Raw genomic sequence first — 13,451 nt, 5'->3', positions numbered from 1 at the left:
TTTTGGACTTGGGTAAACTGACGCAAGGCCTGCCATGAAGACAAGTACTAGGCCGATCTTCTTCCGTAGTGGAAGATGTAATTTGACAATTATAGGAAGCGGAAGGATAAACATTACTAAATCGACTGCAAGACCTGTAAAGCCAGCTATGAGGCTTGAGATTGAACCCGCTACTGTGCATCTTGCACTGAAGGCTTGGGACCAAGTTCCCTTTGGGTTGCAGATGGCGCCTCCGTAAGCCGTTGCAGACAGTATGATAAGGAGTGACGCAAGAAGTGTAAAACAGGAGGTGCGGGTCAGCCATGTCTTGACGGCAAAAATACGCATGAGTAAGAGAAGAACTGGTGTCTTAGTGAACCAAGTGGCAAGATTCGAGATGATCAGAGTTGCTTCTCCCATCTGTCAATAATATGTGAGCCTTAGTAATAATACAAATCTCTACTCTGGTGGGAATACCTGGTGTGAAGTGAGTAGAAAGCTTGTAGTATTTTCTTCCGTTGGGTTGAGGAGGTAGTCTTCGTACACTGTAATGAGATCAGCGGATGGCATGAAAAATACGAGCACTCTTCACGGGGGGGAAGGGGTGGTTTGCCTACCTGCCTGCTGTTGATAAGCTACAGCGAAAGTCGCTATCAGTAGGGCCATTCCAATGATACTGGTATCTGGATAACTGTTAGTTGGATAGGACTTATAGGGCCCGGTGTCAGTGTCGGTGTTAGTATACAATCATCGACGTATAATTTGTGAACCTGCTTGATACTTGCAACTAACCGGATCCCAATAATTAAGCTGGAGATAATAATTGGAACTATGCCGACGGCGAGGTATTCTTCCTTTGATAGTGCGTTTGCGCCCGATTCATCGAGAGACGGCATTCTGACGTGATGAGTAAAAAAAAAAAAAAGAATTTCTTATGAACTAGAAAATACTAGGTTAGGTACCCCTTTGCAAGAACACTATATAGGAAAATGTAGAGAACTAAAGGCTGTAAACATAGCCCGCGGCAAGGTAGCTAGCTATATGTTTGTTCTTCAATTATCGTGATACGGGTGATACCTCACACAACACTTCACATAAGATTCAACCAACATCTGTACAACTTGACATGCATATCAGATGTCGGTGTGGGTAGTGTGTCCTTAACCGTTAGAGCATATCAGATGTTGGTGATAGAAAGTGGCGGCTGTCGTATTTATTAGACTGTAACCTAAGGATTATACCGCACCATCAATACAGCTTAGGTTACAGCATTGGAGTCACTTCCGACACTTAAGTACTACCCCAAATTTATAGGATACTTCAATGACCTTGACATCTTTTAGAATTGGCCATAAGAATTGAACTGTCAACATCACACGCCGCATTGTTGACCACCCAGATTCCATAAGGATTTCTCTAATTAGAATACTACTACCGCGTGTGAGGATTCTAATTACCACCGCCTATTTTAAGAAAGAGAAGAGGCGTAGTCCTATATAGTAATACATTGATGAATAGCTGTCTTACTTATTATCACCGTGTACATATATGATATAAGTAAGGCTACATGTCTGATAAGCACGCAATCCCATCTTCCTTATAACCTAGTATAAACCTATCTGCATAGCGTTGGCTTTTAGGAAATTATCGCCGAGACCTGTGGTATCATTAGCCATGTATATTAGCTTGGTAGTTGCTGTCATCTGGGCAATCCTCATTTACAGGATGGCAAAAATTGAAAAATTGGTGAGCATCGATGCCTATCAAAGTGGCTGGAATAAATTGCATTAATGTGAACTAATATGTGGGACTAGATTAACCCGGTATACGTCTTTAAGAAGATATCAACCTTGCTGTTAAAAAGAGTATCCGCATGGAAATACCTTTTCCATGGTCCTCAGATTATCCAGGAAGGCTTCGACAGAGTACGTAGAGAACGTAGAATTTAGCGTTCTCAAGCCATAAATATATATCTACTGCTAATAATGGGTTCTAAGTCTCACGGTAAACCTTATGAAGTGTATGCCCCTGATAATCGGTACGTGTTTGTGTCGTCGGCCAAGCATATAAAGGAGCTTGATACCGCGCCCGATACCGTCTTATCTCTACAGGCCGCATCGAAGCAGGTGAGTCTAATAACTCCCTCGACGTCGCCTAGGCGCCCAAGGTGCGCTATATGCTAACCCGTTTTACATGATAGATGTTGCAACCTGTTTATACTATGCATGGTTTTAATTGGTTTGACCGCCGCGGAACTGAAGGGGTTGGCTTCGTACGCGCCCTTCGCACGTTGTTAACCAGAAACCTACCTATGATACTTCCAGATTTGAGTATAATCATAAGAACCCGCTTTCAAGAGATGCATTCAACCTGTATCAAAGATAATGGTAGGTCAACATACTATACATATCTTCTTGAATATAAATTTCCCTAGAGAACTAAATTATTATTAGGAATCCCACTCTCTCCGGCATATCCTATGGTAGTGAAACTTGTCGTCCTGTCCAATGCCGTGTCATTCTTTGGAAAAGATCTAGGTGAGTTTAAAAATATTCCCTCGTTTTATTGTCAAACATGAGTGATCTCTGAACTGAGCATCTACAGCCAAAAACGAGAGTTTTATGGAGTCTGCCTTGGCTTATATCGAGGAGACTTTGATATGCGCCGAAATAGTTCGACTAGTGCCCCGGCTTTTAGCCCCGTAAGTCTCTTTGCACATCGCTTGATATAATATGCGTATATATCTCACGCTCATTATGTTTTTTAGAATTATAGGGGGGATTATTTCCTCACGCTTGAAGTCGCACGAAATCATTTTCAACACATTGCTCCCAATTGCTGAGCAACGGTGTCTCGAACGGGATCTGAAATTCTCAGGTCAGAAAGTCCCAGATCATGTGAGAGCATCTCCTATATTTCTAACCAGTTTCGTTATTACCTGAGGGCGCATCTAATTACGTTTCGATAGCATGATTGTATACAATGGATCATGGAGACTTCCCCAAAACGGGACCCATGGTCAGCTAAGCGTGTGGTTCATGAACTAATGGCTATTTGGTTCGGGTCGGTTCATGCCTTATCAACTGTGAGTTGTATTTAGAAAGGACCCCTGCATCTCCGAGTGCAATCTAGATTTGTATATTTACCTATACTTACCTGCAGACCATCACATTTGCGATCCACGATATTTGTATCCACCCTGAGTATGTTCTACCCCTACGCCAAGAACTCCAAAATCATTATACGGAGTTTGAGCGTACCGGTAGAGGTTTGCCTCTTTTGGATAGCTTTATCAAAGAGTCTGCACGCTTAACCCCTGTTGAGTCAAGTAAGCCCTTGAATATCTACCTCTGACGATCATTAATGTTTTATCTGCTCTCGTCCATGTCTGAATGGTTTTATAGTGAGTACTCGTCGCTCTGCCCTTCGGCCATTCGCTTTCTCAGATGGAACTCAACTTCAACCTGGGGATTGGGTATGTACTCCAGTCCGCGCGATAATACAGAGTTCACAATACTACCCCGAACCATTGCAATTTAATGGGTTTCGATTCGTTGATCCAAAACTTATCGAGAATATGGTTACTTCAAACTTTAAGTTCTTACAACCAGTTCCATCCCAATTGACCGAAGTAGATCAAGGATGGGATGTATGGGGAACTGGTCGTATGGCGTGGTAGGTACCTCTTCATCTAACATTCCCACTTCTTCCCCTTGTGTTTTGCGTTTTCAACCCAGGTGTTAACTGACAAAGCCCCGGGCGGTATTACGCCGCTGCTGTGATGAAGGTAATTTTAGGGCAGGTTATCATGAACTACGATTGTAAACTTGCTAAGCCAAAGGATGCACGGTGGTTGACATGGCGATCGAGCACGTTGCCGAAACCGAAAACCATGGTTATTTTTACCCCATATAAACAAGTACCAGATCCATGTTACAAAGCATGAAGAACATTATAGTAAAAAGGGGCTGGAAACTGTTACAATCGAGGTAGATAGGCTCTATACCTACATAATTGGTTAGATCCCCTAACAAAGCGCATGGCTTATATAAATCTGATTTGCTGAGCTGGTAATTGGAGTTATAATTTGTTAATATAAGTTGCCCAATCGGACGCTTCTCACTTCTTACCTTTACACAAGGTAGGTTTATATCTAAGACCTCACCGCTACCATGCAAGGCTTTTGGGGGCCAAATATATGCATGTCACTATTCTTACGTGGCTCCAAGTGTCAACTGAGTCTGTGTGAGGCTGAATGGATAGACGGGGTCTTCTCCAGGATATATGTGCAATTATTGCGGCTGTTGCAACCTTTCACCAACATCTACAAAATTCCTACCTATTTTAATTAACTGTACTACCTACCTACTTAGGTAGGTAGTATATAAGATCACTTTCATGTATGCAATGCGCCGCGGAGGAAATATCATACAAACATATACATAGGATACTACCTAGGTACCTCTCTTATGGACAACACAAGTTACCTGTACGTTACCACCCTGTCGTCTCACTGTACCGCATTGTACGACAGTGTTAATCTTGCTAACCGCAGATGCAAGTCCTATCACCCAGGCCTTATAATAAATAATTTCTTAGATACGGTGAGTTATGATGATACGTACGTAGTCTAAATGCCGATCCATGGGATGACGCCTGCTTTAGTTAGCATCCCAATGCCCTTATGATAACTCGTGATAATTGTTATTTATTACTGATATTAACTATTGGCTATTCATCAGCCCCCCCCGCCCCCTTCTTCTCGCACGCTGTTTAATACCCTCTTTAGTAGACTCTAGCTTAGGTCTGCCATACCATCATAAACGGATTGGCGTACCACAAATGCAGCTAAGCTGATTTTAACTCCGACATCTGTACTAAACATGTGGCCATTCTCTACTCCCTACCCTGAACGGACCGTCGAGGAGATTGTCGATCATGTGTATGATTACATCATTGTCGGAGCTGGCACGGCTGGGTGTGCTCTTGCATCTCGCCTTAGCGAAGGCGTGGATGTAACAGTTCTAATCATTGAAAAAGGCCCAATTCAAGATACTTGGCAAACTCGGGTACCATTGATATCGTGTGCATTGACTTCGATTCCCGGAATGGTATATCAGGATTCTATGCCGAACAGGGGATGCAATAATCGCAAAATTCCAATGTACCGCTCGGAGTCTCTTGGAGGAAACTCCAGAGCGAATGGTATGATATACACGAGAGGGTGGCCGGCAATATAATCAATGGGCACTACAGACAGGATATACGCACTGGAGTTGGGCTGCCGTAGAACCTTATTTCCTCAAAATTGAAAACAGACACAATGAGAGCTCTTCGAAAAATGATAAAAATGATATTTTGGGACCTGTTCAAACTTTGCAGTATGGACCTCAATTTCAGTTCTCCAACTTGGTGGAAAAAGCTGCTTCAGCACTCGGTTTTCCTATAGAACATCATATCAATAGACCGGAGGCACTCCCAATGGGGTTCTTCCATTTCGATTTAACGATTGATTCCCAAGGCTACAGGCATTCGGCATTTAAGTCCTACCTCCCCAAAGTGCTGGTAGCCGAGCGTCAGGATCACCTCACTGTCTGTACTGGTGGTGTGGTCACAAGCATCGACCTTAACGCAGAAAACGGCATTGCTACAGGTGTCCGAGTGAAGGGAGTTAAAACTGGAAAGATGGTACAAATTCGAGCCCGACGTGAAGTTATTCTGTGCTGCGGTACCGTAGGGTCTCCCAAACTCTTACAGCTTAGTGGCATAGGACCGGCGACTTTATTGGAAGCACACGGCATCCCTTTACACTGCGATTTGCCTGTAGGCAAGCACCTCAGTGACCACCAAGGTATCCCAATATGTCTAGAACTACCCTTCGATCAGACGTTCCATATCATTCAGAAAAGCTATCTGCAGGCTTTCTGGCAGCTTCTCCGCTTCCAATACAATGGGACTGGTCTGTTGAAGAATGGCCCAACGCAATCTTCCATATTTTTGAATACCTCTCATCTAGATCCTCTGACTCACTTGCCGAGGAAAAACATTGACTCTGACCCGACGAACCCAGGAAATATACCCGACGTTGAAGTGATGATAGTCCCTGCCAGTACGCTGATAGACACCGAGGAGGTCATATCATTAGCATCAATCTACACATGCCTCCTACAGCCGCGGTCCGAAGGCTGCATCGAAATATCATCTATGGACCCAGAAGCAAATCCGACAATACACCTGAACTTCCTTGACCAAGCTGAGGATCTTCAGGTTGTGCGGAATGCTCTGAGGTTCTCTTTGAATCTAACAAGGTACCTATCAAAAGAGTTAGGCTTTCCTCAACCAGCAAAGTTATACCTTGCTCCTGGAACAGAACAAGAGCCTGTTAAAGCGGATTTAACCGATGAAGAATTGGATAATTTTGCACGCAGGAATATCCAATCAGTCCTACATTTAGCATGTTCTTGCCGCATGGGAAGCAATGGAATTAATTCAGTAGTGGATGGGGAGTTGAGAGTTCATGGATTTTCCAACCTTCGGGTGGCCGATGCAAGTGTGTTTCCTGTCATCCCAGCTGCACATACGATGGCACCCGTGTATATGATTGCCGAGCGTTGCGCAGATTTCGTGAAAGAGGCTTGGAGAGATAGGTAGACTAGAATATTAGAAGTCTCTATTGATTGTTATTTGAGAGGAAGCTATAGGTTATTTTATGATACATTCGTCTCCGCTTTATCTATAAGAAACATTCCATATCCATACTTGAACTGGCGAAGACTACGTTGAGTATAGATAATACGTGCCTCAAGACAACGGTGAGACGTACTATTATGCATTGAATCCTCTTATGCTATACCGAAGTCTTGTAAATAATTATATTGTCGGCTATGCTAATATAGAAACTACGCTCTTCCTGATAGCCCCGGCTCGATACTATGCAGAATCTCAAGAAATTCATCAAAAACCCTCGTCTGAATCTGTGCTCCCTTGGAACTATAAACAAACCTACTTTCTTTGCTAATCCGGCAGTCCTCCATATATTTTCCGTGTGTTTCCGGACCAGCTAGAGCTGCAGCAACGAGACACCGGGATCCCATCTCGGAGGACCGCCCTAACAACCACAACATTGTAGACAAAAACCGCGATAGGGGGAACCGGGCGTCACGAAATAGATTGGTGTTGCAGAGCCCCGTATCTACCAGGTTCAAAATTACCCGGGGTCCTCCATCTTTCGCATCGATACGCTTTGCTAACTCCCGGCCAATCAATACCACCAAGAGTTTACTGTAGGCATAGCGTAGGCCCATAATGCCAGGTTTCCGAAAACTTTCAAATACCGGTTCATCGGTTCTTTGTTTAAGCGAAACAGCCTTATGAGCATTCGAGGCGACGATGACTAGGCGTGGCAATTCTTGAGTTACCGTAAAGCTTCTTTCAAGGGTCGGAAGTAATAGGAACGCTATAAGGAAGGTAGATATAACGTTGATAGTGATCTGCCGCTCGTGGCCCTCTGCCATATGAAAGTATGCGGTCTGAATCCCCGCATTCTCAACAAGAATGTCGAGCTGGTCAAGTCTGGCGGCACGATGGCAGAAGCATTTGACACTGTCGAATGACTCTAGGTCTATTTGCCATATATCGATCACATGTGTTTTCTCAACTCCCTCTGAAGAGACGATAACAGCCTTGGCTCTCTCGCCCCTTTTTATATTTCTGCATCCTAGGATAACCTTTCTAGCATTAAGCCGGACAAAATGCCGCGCTGCTTCAAGTCCTAGACCGGAACTCGCACCAGTTATGATAACTGTTTTTCCGGTACAGTCGCCAACGGGGTAAGGTAGAGGTGTAAGCTGGCTTATCAAAGATTTGAGCGGATTGTCCCTACTCATAAATATTAGCAAAGGTTCTATACCCAGTACTCTGTACATTAATTAATTGGGATGAGACATACATGATTATACCCATAGTTACGTGTGTGGATAATTAGGGCCTAAATTTGGGATCGATAACTACATTACTAGGGAGTCCTCCTAACCCGACTGCGTGGAGGTAATCAAGGATTGGGCTGCTAAGTAGGTCCTTGGAGCCGATATTCATATGGGAAGAGGGTATAAGATATGCATACTCTTATGTGCCTTTTACGTTACATTTGGGGACACCAAATTGGGTACCTAAGGTACCTGAATGCTTGAACTATGGAAATAAGTGAGCAAAGATAGCATTACTAGATACCAGGGTTCAGTTATTCGCACGCCGGTTCTCATGGGCTGGTTTCGTTGATCAGCAGTACCACTGTGTACCCCTAGGTTGCATGTGTTGGACATTAATCCCACGCCACCTTGGGGTCGCAAATGAAACCAACATAGGTACTTTGGAGGTAGCTACCTGTGTAATCATTAGATTCAAATCTATACCGCACATTGGTATGACAACATGTAGGTTTACATTATAATCTACTACCTACGGATTCAGAGGTCTTACGGCAGCACTGCAGCGGATACGGGATACGGTATGATTCCGAGACCACAAGGCGTGCGCTTCAATAAATTCTTAGTATATACAAAATCACCTCACGACTCTTCGACTACGAAGTTCCTTGGGAACTAGAATATATCTATATGCAAACATTAACTACGAACTCCGTCCTAAGACGAGGCTAAAATCGCGGTGGTATTTTCATATCACTATCTTATATAAACTAACCCTAACTATCACTTAACATAGTTATACACCCCTAAACATATTCGCAAGAGACTCCTATTAGACATCATGGCGCTTCTGCTTTCTAGTAGCATCGTATTTACAGTCGCTTTGGTGGCTGGTTTTCTCTACCAAGGATTTACACATCGACTAAGAATAAGAAGATTCAAGGACCAAGGGCTTGTAAGTTTCCCGTAATTACGATCCTTACCACGTCGTATCTTCTTTACGGCTCGACTATCTACGATTTCTAGAGAGTCAAGGTGATTACTTGTTGACTTCAGATAGCCTATCGCACCACACTCCCTGTTATTTGGACATCTCGGTATTTTAAATGACTTCCGTCGGCAACACCCTCCAGATGTCAACATCTACGTTTTTCATACTTGGATTCGCGAGAACTTTAAGAAGTATTTCCCGGACCAAGAAGAGCTCCCACCCGTGGTTTATCTAGATCTATGGCCGTTCTCGGGAATATTTACACTGGTATATGACGCTACGGCAGGAACCCAATTTACCCAGATTCATAGCCTACCCAAGATTTCCTTCTTGACCAAGTACCTGATACCCCTTACACAGAACCTGGATATACTATCCACGGAGGGTCAAAATTGGAAGACCTGGCGCACAAGGTTGAATCCTTGTTTCAGCCAGCGAAATATCACCGCCTTACTTCCTGACCTCGTTGATGAAGTCCTAGTTTTTGTGAACAGATTAAAGGATGAATGTGGCAGTAATGGGGAGTGGGGTTCGGTTTTCCAGCTTGAAGAAAAAACAACGGACCTGGCACTTGACGTGATTGCGAAAGCAACATTGTAAGTTCAATCAGCACACAATTTCGATCCGGTGCTTACGCAATACAGAGATATGAACCTTATGGAACAGTCTAGAGAGTGTGGAAGCCAACTAAAGAATGCTTTTCTTGAGCAGATGTGGTTCATGGGCATGATGAACCAGCCAATTCGCGGATTTCTTTTCGGCATGCTACCTTGGCACCGAGCCAAAGTTGCCCGGAATAACCGGATAATCAACGAGTCTTTAGAACCACACATGCGAAGCAGGCTTAATCTTGAAGTAGATGTCCAGAGTAACCAAGTGCTAACCATAGTGGATGCCGCTGTCGAGTCTTTGGCGGTTAATAAGTCCGAACCGGATTCTGACTTCATCGCAGTGCTTATCAGTAATCTCAAGTCATTTATATTCGCTGGACACGATACTATCGCATCAACTATATGTTTCATGATGAAATGTCTCCAAGACAACCCCGATTGTCTCACTAAATTACGCGATGAACACGATTCGGTGCTGGGGATGACGGTTAATGACGCCCCAAATATCCTGCGGAAATCTCCCCACGTTTTAAACTCTTTAAGCTACACGCTCGCTGTGATAAAAGAAACATTAAGGCTATACCCTCTTGCTTCCACCATGCGTGAAGGTGCGGCAGGCTTTTACTTAGCGACAGCCGGCGTAAAAACTAGGTGGCCAACTGAAGGAACAGGCGTTTGGCTATCAGCCCACGGGATGCATAGCGACCCTAACTATTGGGTTAACCCGGGTGAATTTCTGCCGGAACGTTGGATCGTAGTAGAGGGCCATCCTATGCGACCTCTACGAGATACATGGATACCCTTTTCGGTTGGTTCGTATTAACAGGCATAGCGATTCTTTATTTCTCAGGATCAACCTTGGCTAACGCAGTTTTAGGTCCTCGTCATTGTATCGGTATGGAACTTGCATTAACTCAACTCAAACTTGTTGCTGTTTTAATTGCTAGGAGTTTTGATATTGAAGAAGCATGGGAGGAATGGGACCAGAAAAGGTGAGCATCAATATGAAGCCTGGACAAGGATGGTCTATACAACCTTCTCCCCTTCATATATACGACTTACTATTGTGGACACACACGTTAACGGGTTCTCGCCTAGGGGAAATAGGGCAACGCCTTTTCACACCGTCAATGGTCAACGATTATATCCAGTTGGGGATGGTGCTGTAGGTACTCTTCTCTTCTATCATTTATAATTTCCTTCCCATTATCATACTGCATCAAATCCGCAAACTTCTCATAAAACCCACGAGACCCTAGACTATCTTGCCTACCTTAGGTACCTATATATGGTAATACAAGGTCTAGATATGTGTTATTTGGAAGCCTTTTCATTGCCAATCTAATTAAATAAAACTAATCCATTGGACCTTCTTTCTTAGGCACATCCAAAAGATGGTATGCCTGTGCATGTAAGGCTCAGACCGCAAAAAATAGGTTCAGGGAAGGCTGGGACGATGCCATAAGCAATATGAAGAACCTGGTATCTTTGTGGGAAAGCTCCGAATTCAGAAGATCCAATATTATTCATCCATACAATTTCAATTACTGAACAGGGTGCTCAAAGAGCATCCTATTTCGACTTATTTCGTTTTCGATATGTTATGAGTGGGGTCCCATTCTTGACTATGATAAAAAAGTTGGTTGCCCGTAATAGGCACCGAAAGATAATAGTAAATATATTTCTACACAATGTCAACCAAGTCGGAGAAGAGGTTAAGAATTGATTAGCATCGTCAGCAACTTAGCATATAATTATACTAAGAAGATATACGCAAGAATGCTAAATGCTTCACTTTATACATGACCCAAGCTTTATAAGTGTCCGAGCTCGGATCTCCGATAAATACTTGGAGATTTTTTTTTTTTCAAATCCCCCAATTGTTTGTTGAAAGTTTAAATTAGAAGGAGCAAACAGGTAAGCAACCAAAAAGTAAAGTGATGAAAACGATGCTGCTTACATGTATTTAGCAATTGCATTCTCAATTATAACCTGCAATGGTAATAGCAACATTTAGTACAACTTCCAAACACATAGTAGGGTGTTTCCTAGTTCCTTCTCATCTTAAATGCGTGGGTTCCACCTTACTGTCAATTAAGATCAATTAAGATAGAAACACCCTGCCACGTGACAGCGCGTATCTATGCTCCTGCTTCCGAAGAAGTATCTATTCACAGAAATTCACGCCTCCTTCTTGCTATAAGCAGCTGCACCCCCTCTTCAGGGTTCCCTATTTCAAAACTCTCCCCATTTCTTATTCTACTGAGGAGATCTGCTCACTTCTTTAATTTTTATCAACACCTAATATCTTCATACACATATAACCCATCAGCGCAACAAGTCTTCTCGACACTATCACGATTCACGAAACAATACTACCACTACTTTCTTTTCGTATCTCATTATCATGTCTACTCCTACTAAGTCCGCCGGAAATGGCTCCGGCGAAAAGCTCCAGCTCAACCAGCGCGAGATCGAGGTCATAGCCATGGCATTCATATGCATCAGCGAGATCAAAGAGGGCGTGCCCCAGGTAAGGAAGACCCTTCACCTCATTAGTACCTATCGCACACCATTTCACCATCTTCTTCCACCCCCAGTGATGTCATCGTCAATCCCTTGAAATATACGTCTCCTCGTACACATTTACTAAATATAACGCTCGTCCTTAATTAAGACTGGAGCAAGCTACACTTACACTACACCACGTGATATTGCTTATCGATACATACTGATGGCTAGCATACTAATCATATAATGCGTGTAGGTGGATGCTAAGAAGCTCGCCAAGGTCGGCAACTACGCCAGCGCTGACTCGGCTCGCCACATCTGGAAACCCATCCAGAAGAAGCTCATGGCCCATACCAGCGGTGAAGGAGACGGCTCTTCCTTCATAGCCACTCCTTCTACCAAAGGCAGGGGTACCCCAAGGAAGCGCAAGGCCGACGGCGAGGCTGGCGGAGGCACTCCCACCAAGAAGCCCCGCGGCAGGAAGGCTTCCAAGGTCGCACTCAAGAAGGAGGACATCGAAGAGGAGGACATCGACGAGGAACTGGCCGATGGCGAGGTTTAGATGTGCTCTTAGGGATGGGATTTCTTCATCGGTGATATCTAGGCGTTTATTTCACTTCGGTCATTTCAAGAGACTTGATATCGGCAGCAGTCTTCTTAGATTTGGGTCTATTCTAATGGGGGAATTACGTTTCAGCTGGCATGAAATCTCGGATTTGCAACTACGCGGCGTTGACTGGGAGCAACTTACAGTGGCCACTACGGTTGGCAGGCATGATGCGCAGGATGGTGCTGCTGGATCTGCATTAAATTTGCAGCAATTTGCGTTGATATCAGCAGCATATTAGATAATTTTCTACAATCGAAGAGACATGTGTACCATTCTCGATATTACTTTGAGATCTCGTAGAATCTGGTGGCGAAATAATTGTTGCTATTATGGTTACGATAATTGGTAAGGACATTATTGGAGGTTTGTAGTAGCCTGCGTGCATTCTAGTTCAGTAAAACTACCTAATATATCTAGGCTAATTTATAGAATTTCAAAAGTAATCAGTTCAAGTTGGGATATGAGTAGCCTCATACTTATAGGAACATACTGGAATGGAAAGAATGGTAGGAATAATGGGGATTATATATTGGAGTTGTAGTTACTTACATGATATACATCCATTAGATTTCAAGCCCTAGGGCTTAAAGATGTGGTCAATTTTAGTCGCGAACGCCTAATCAGTTCAAAGTTATTAGACAGAAGTATTTAACAGCGACTAAGAATAGAAATCATCTATAGAGTACAAAAATCAGACGCATATAAAAAAAACAGGAAGAGGTATAAACTACATGTCATGTTACATAAGGTTGATCTATGTAGTCGTGTATTAGGTAATCAACCATGAGTATTGGGCTGCTGTTGGATTCAGAGAAAAAAAAAAG

General features: G+C 43.5%; 3 protein-coding genes across 3 annotated transcripts; 2 read left to right on the top strand and 1 right to left on the bottom strand.

Moving 5' to 3' along the window:
- Nucleotides 1-2,458: 2,458 nt before the first annotated feature.
- Nucleotides 2,459-3,333, top strand: GL218_09553 (Ent-kaurene oxidase; the record flags this gene model as incomplete). The annotated part of the gene is made up of 5 exons (XM_033586385.1): nucleotides 2,459-2,516; nucleotides 2,584-2,680; nucleotides 2,747-2,876; nucleotides 2,948-3,064; nucleotides 3,142-3,333. 5 exons carry the CDS (start codon nucleotides 2,459-2,461, stop codon nucleotides 3,331-3,333), a joined length of 594 nt encoding a protein of 197 aa, XP_033435981.1.
- Nucleotides 3,334-6,878: 3,545 nt separating this feature from the next.
- On the bottom strand, nucleotides 6,879-7,865 carry GL218_09552 (Short-chain dehydrogenase TIC 32, chloroplastic; the record flags this gene model as incomplete). The annotated part of the gene is made up of 1 exon (XM_033586384.1): nucleotides 6,879-7,865. The coding sequence occupies one exon, from the start codon at nucleotides 7,863-7,865 to the stop codon at nucleotides 6,879-6,881; it is 987 nt and encodes a 328-aa protein (XP_033435982.1).
- A 4,048-nt stretch (nucleotides 7,866-11,913) lies between these two features.
- Nucleotides 11,914-12,579, top strand: GL218_09551 (uncharacterized protein; the record flags this gene model as incomplete). Its single annotated transcript, XM_033586383.1, has 2 exons — nucleotides 11,914-12,039; nucleotides 12,274-12,579. The coding sequence occupies 2 exons, from the start codon at nucleotides 11,914-11,916 to the stop codon at nucleotides 12,577-12,579; spliced, it is 432 nt and encodes a 143-aa protein (XP_033435980.1).
- Nucleotides 12,580-13,451: the final 872 nt, after the last annotated feature.

This window comes from Daldinia childiae (assembly GCF_008694065.1).
Source record: "Daldinia childiae strain JS-1345 chromosome Unknown Scaffold39, whole genome shotgun sequence".
Taxonomy (NCBI): Eukaryota; Fungi; Ascomycota; class Sordariomycetes; order Xylariales; family Hypoxylaceae; genus Daldinia; species Daldinia childiae.
Note: the sequence above shows the minus strand (reverse complement) of the source record. Positions and strands in the feature narration are given on the sequence as shown.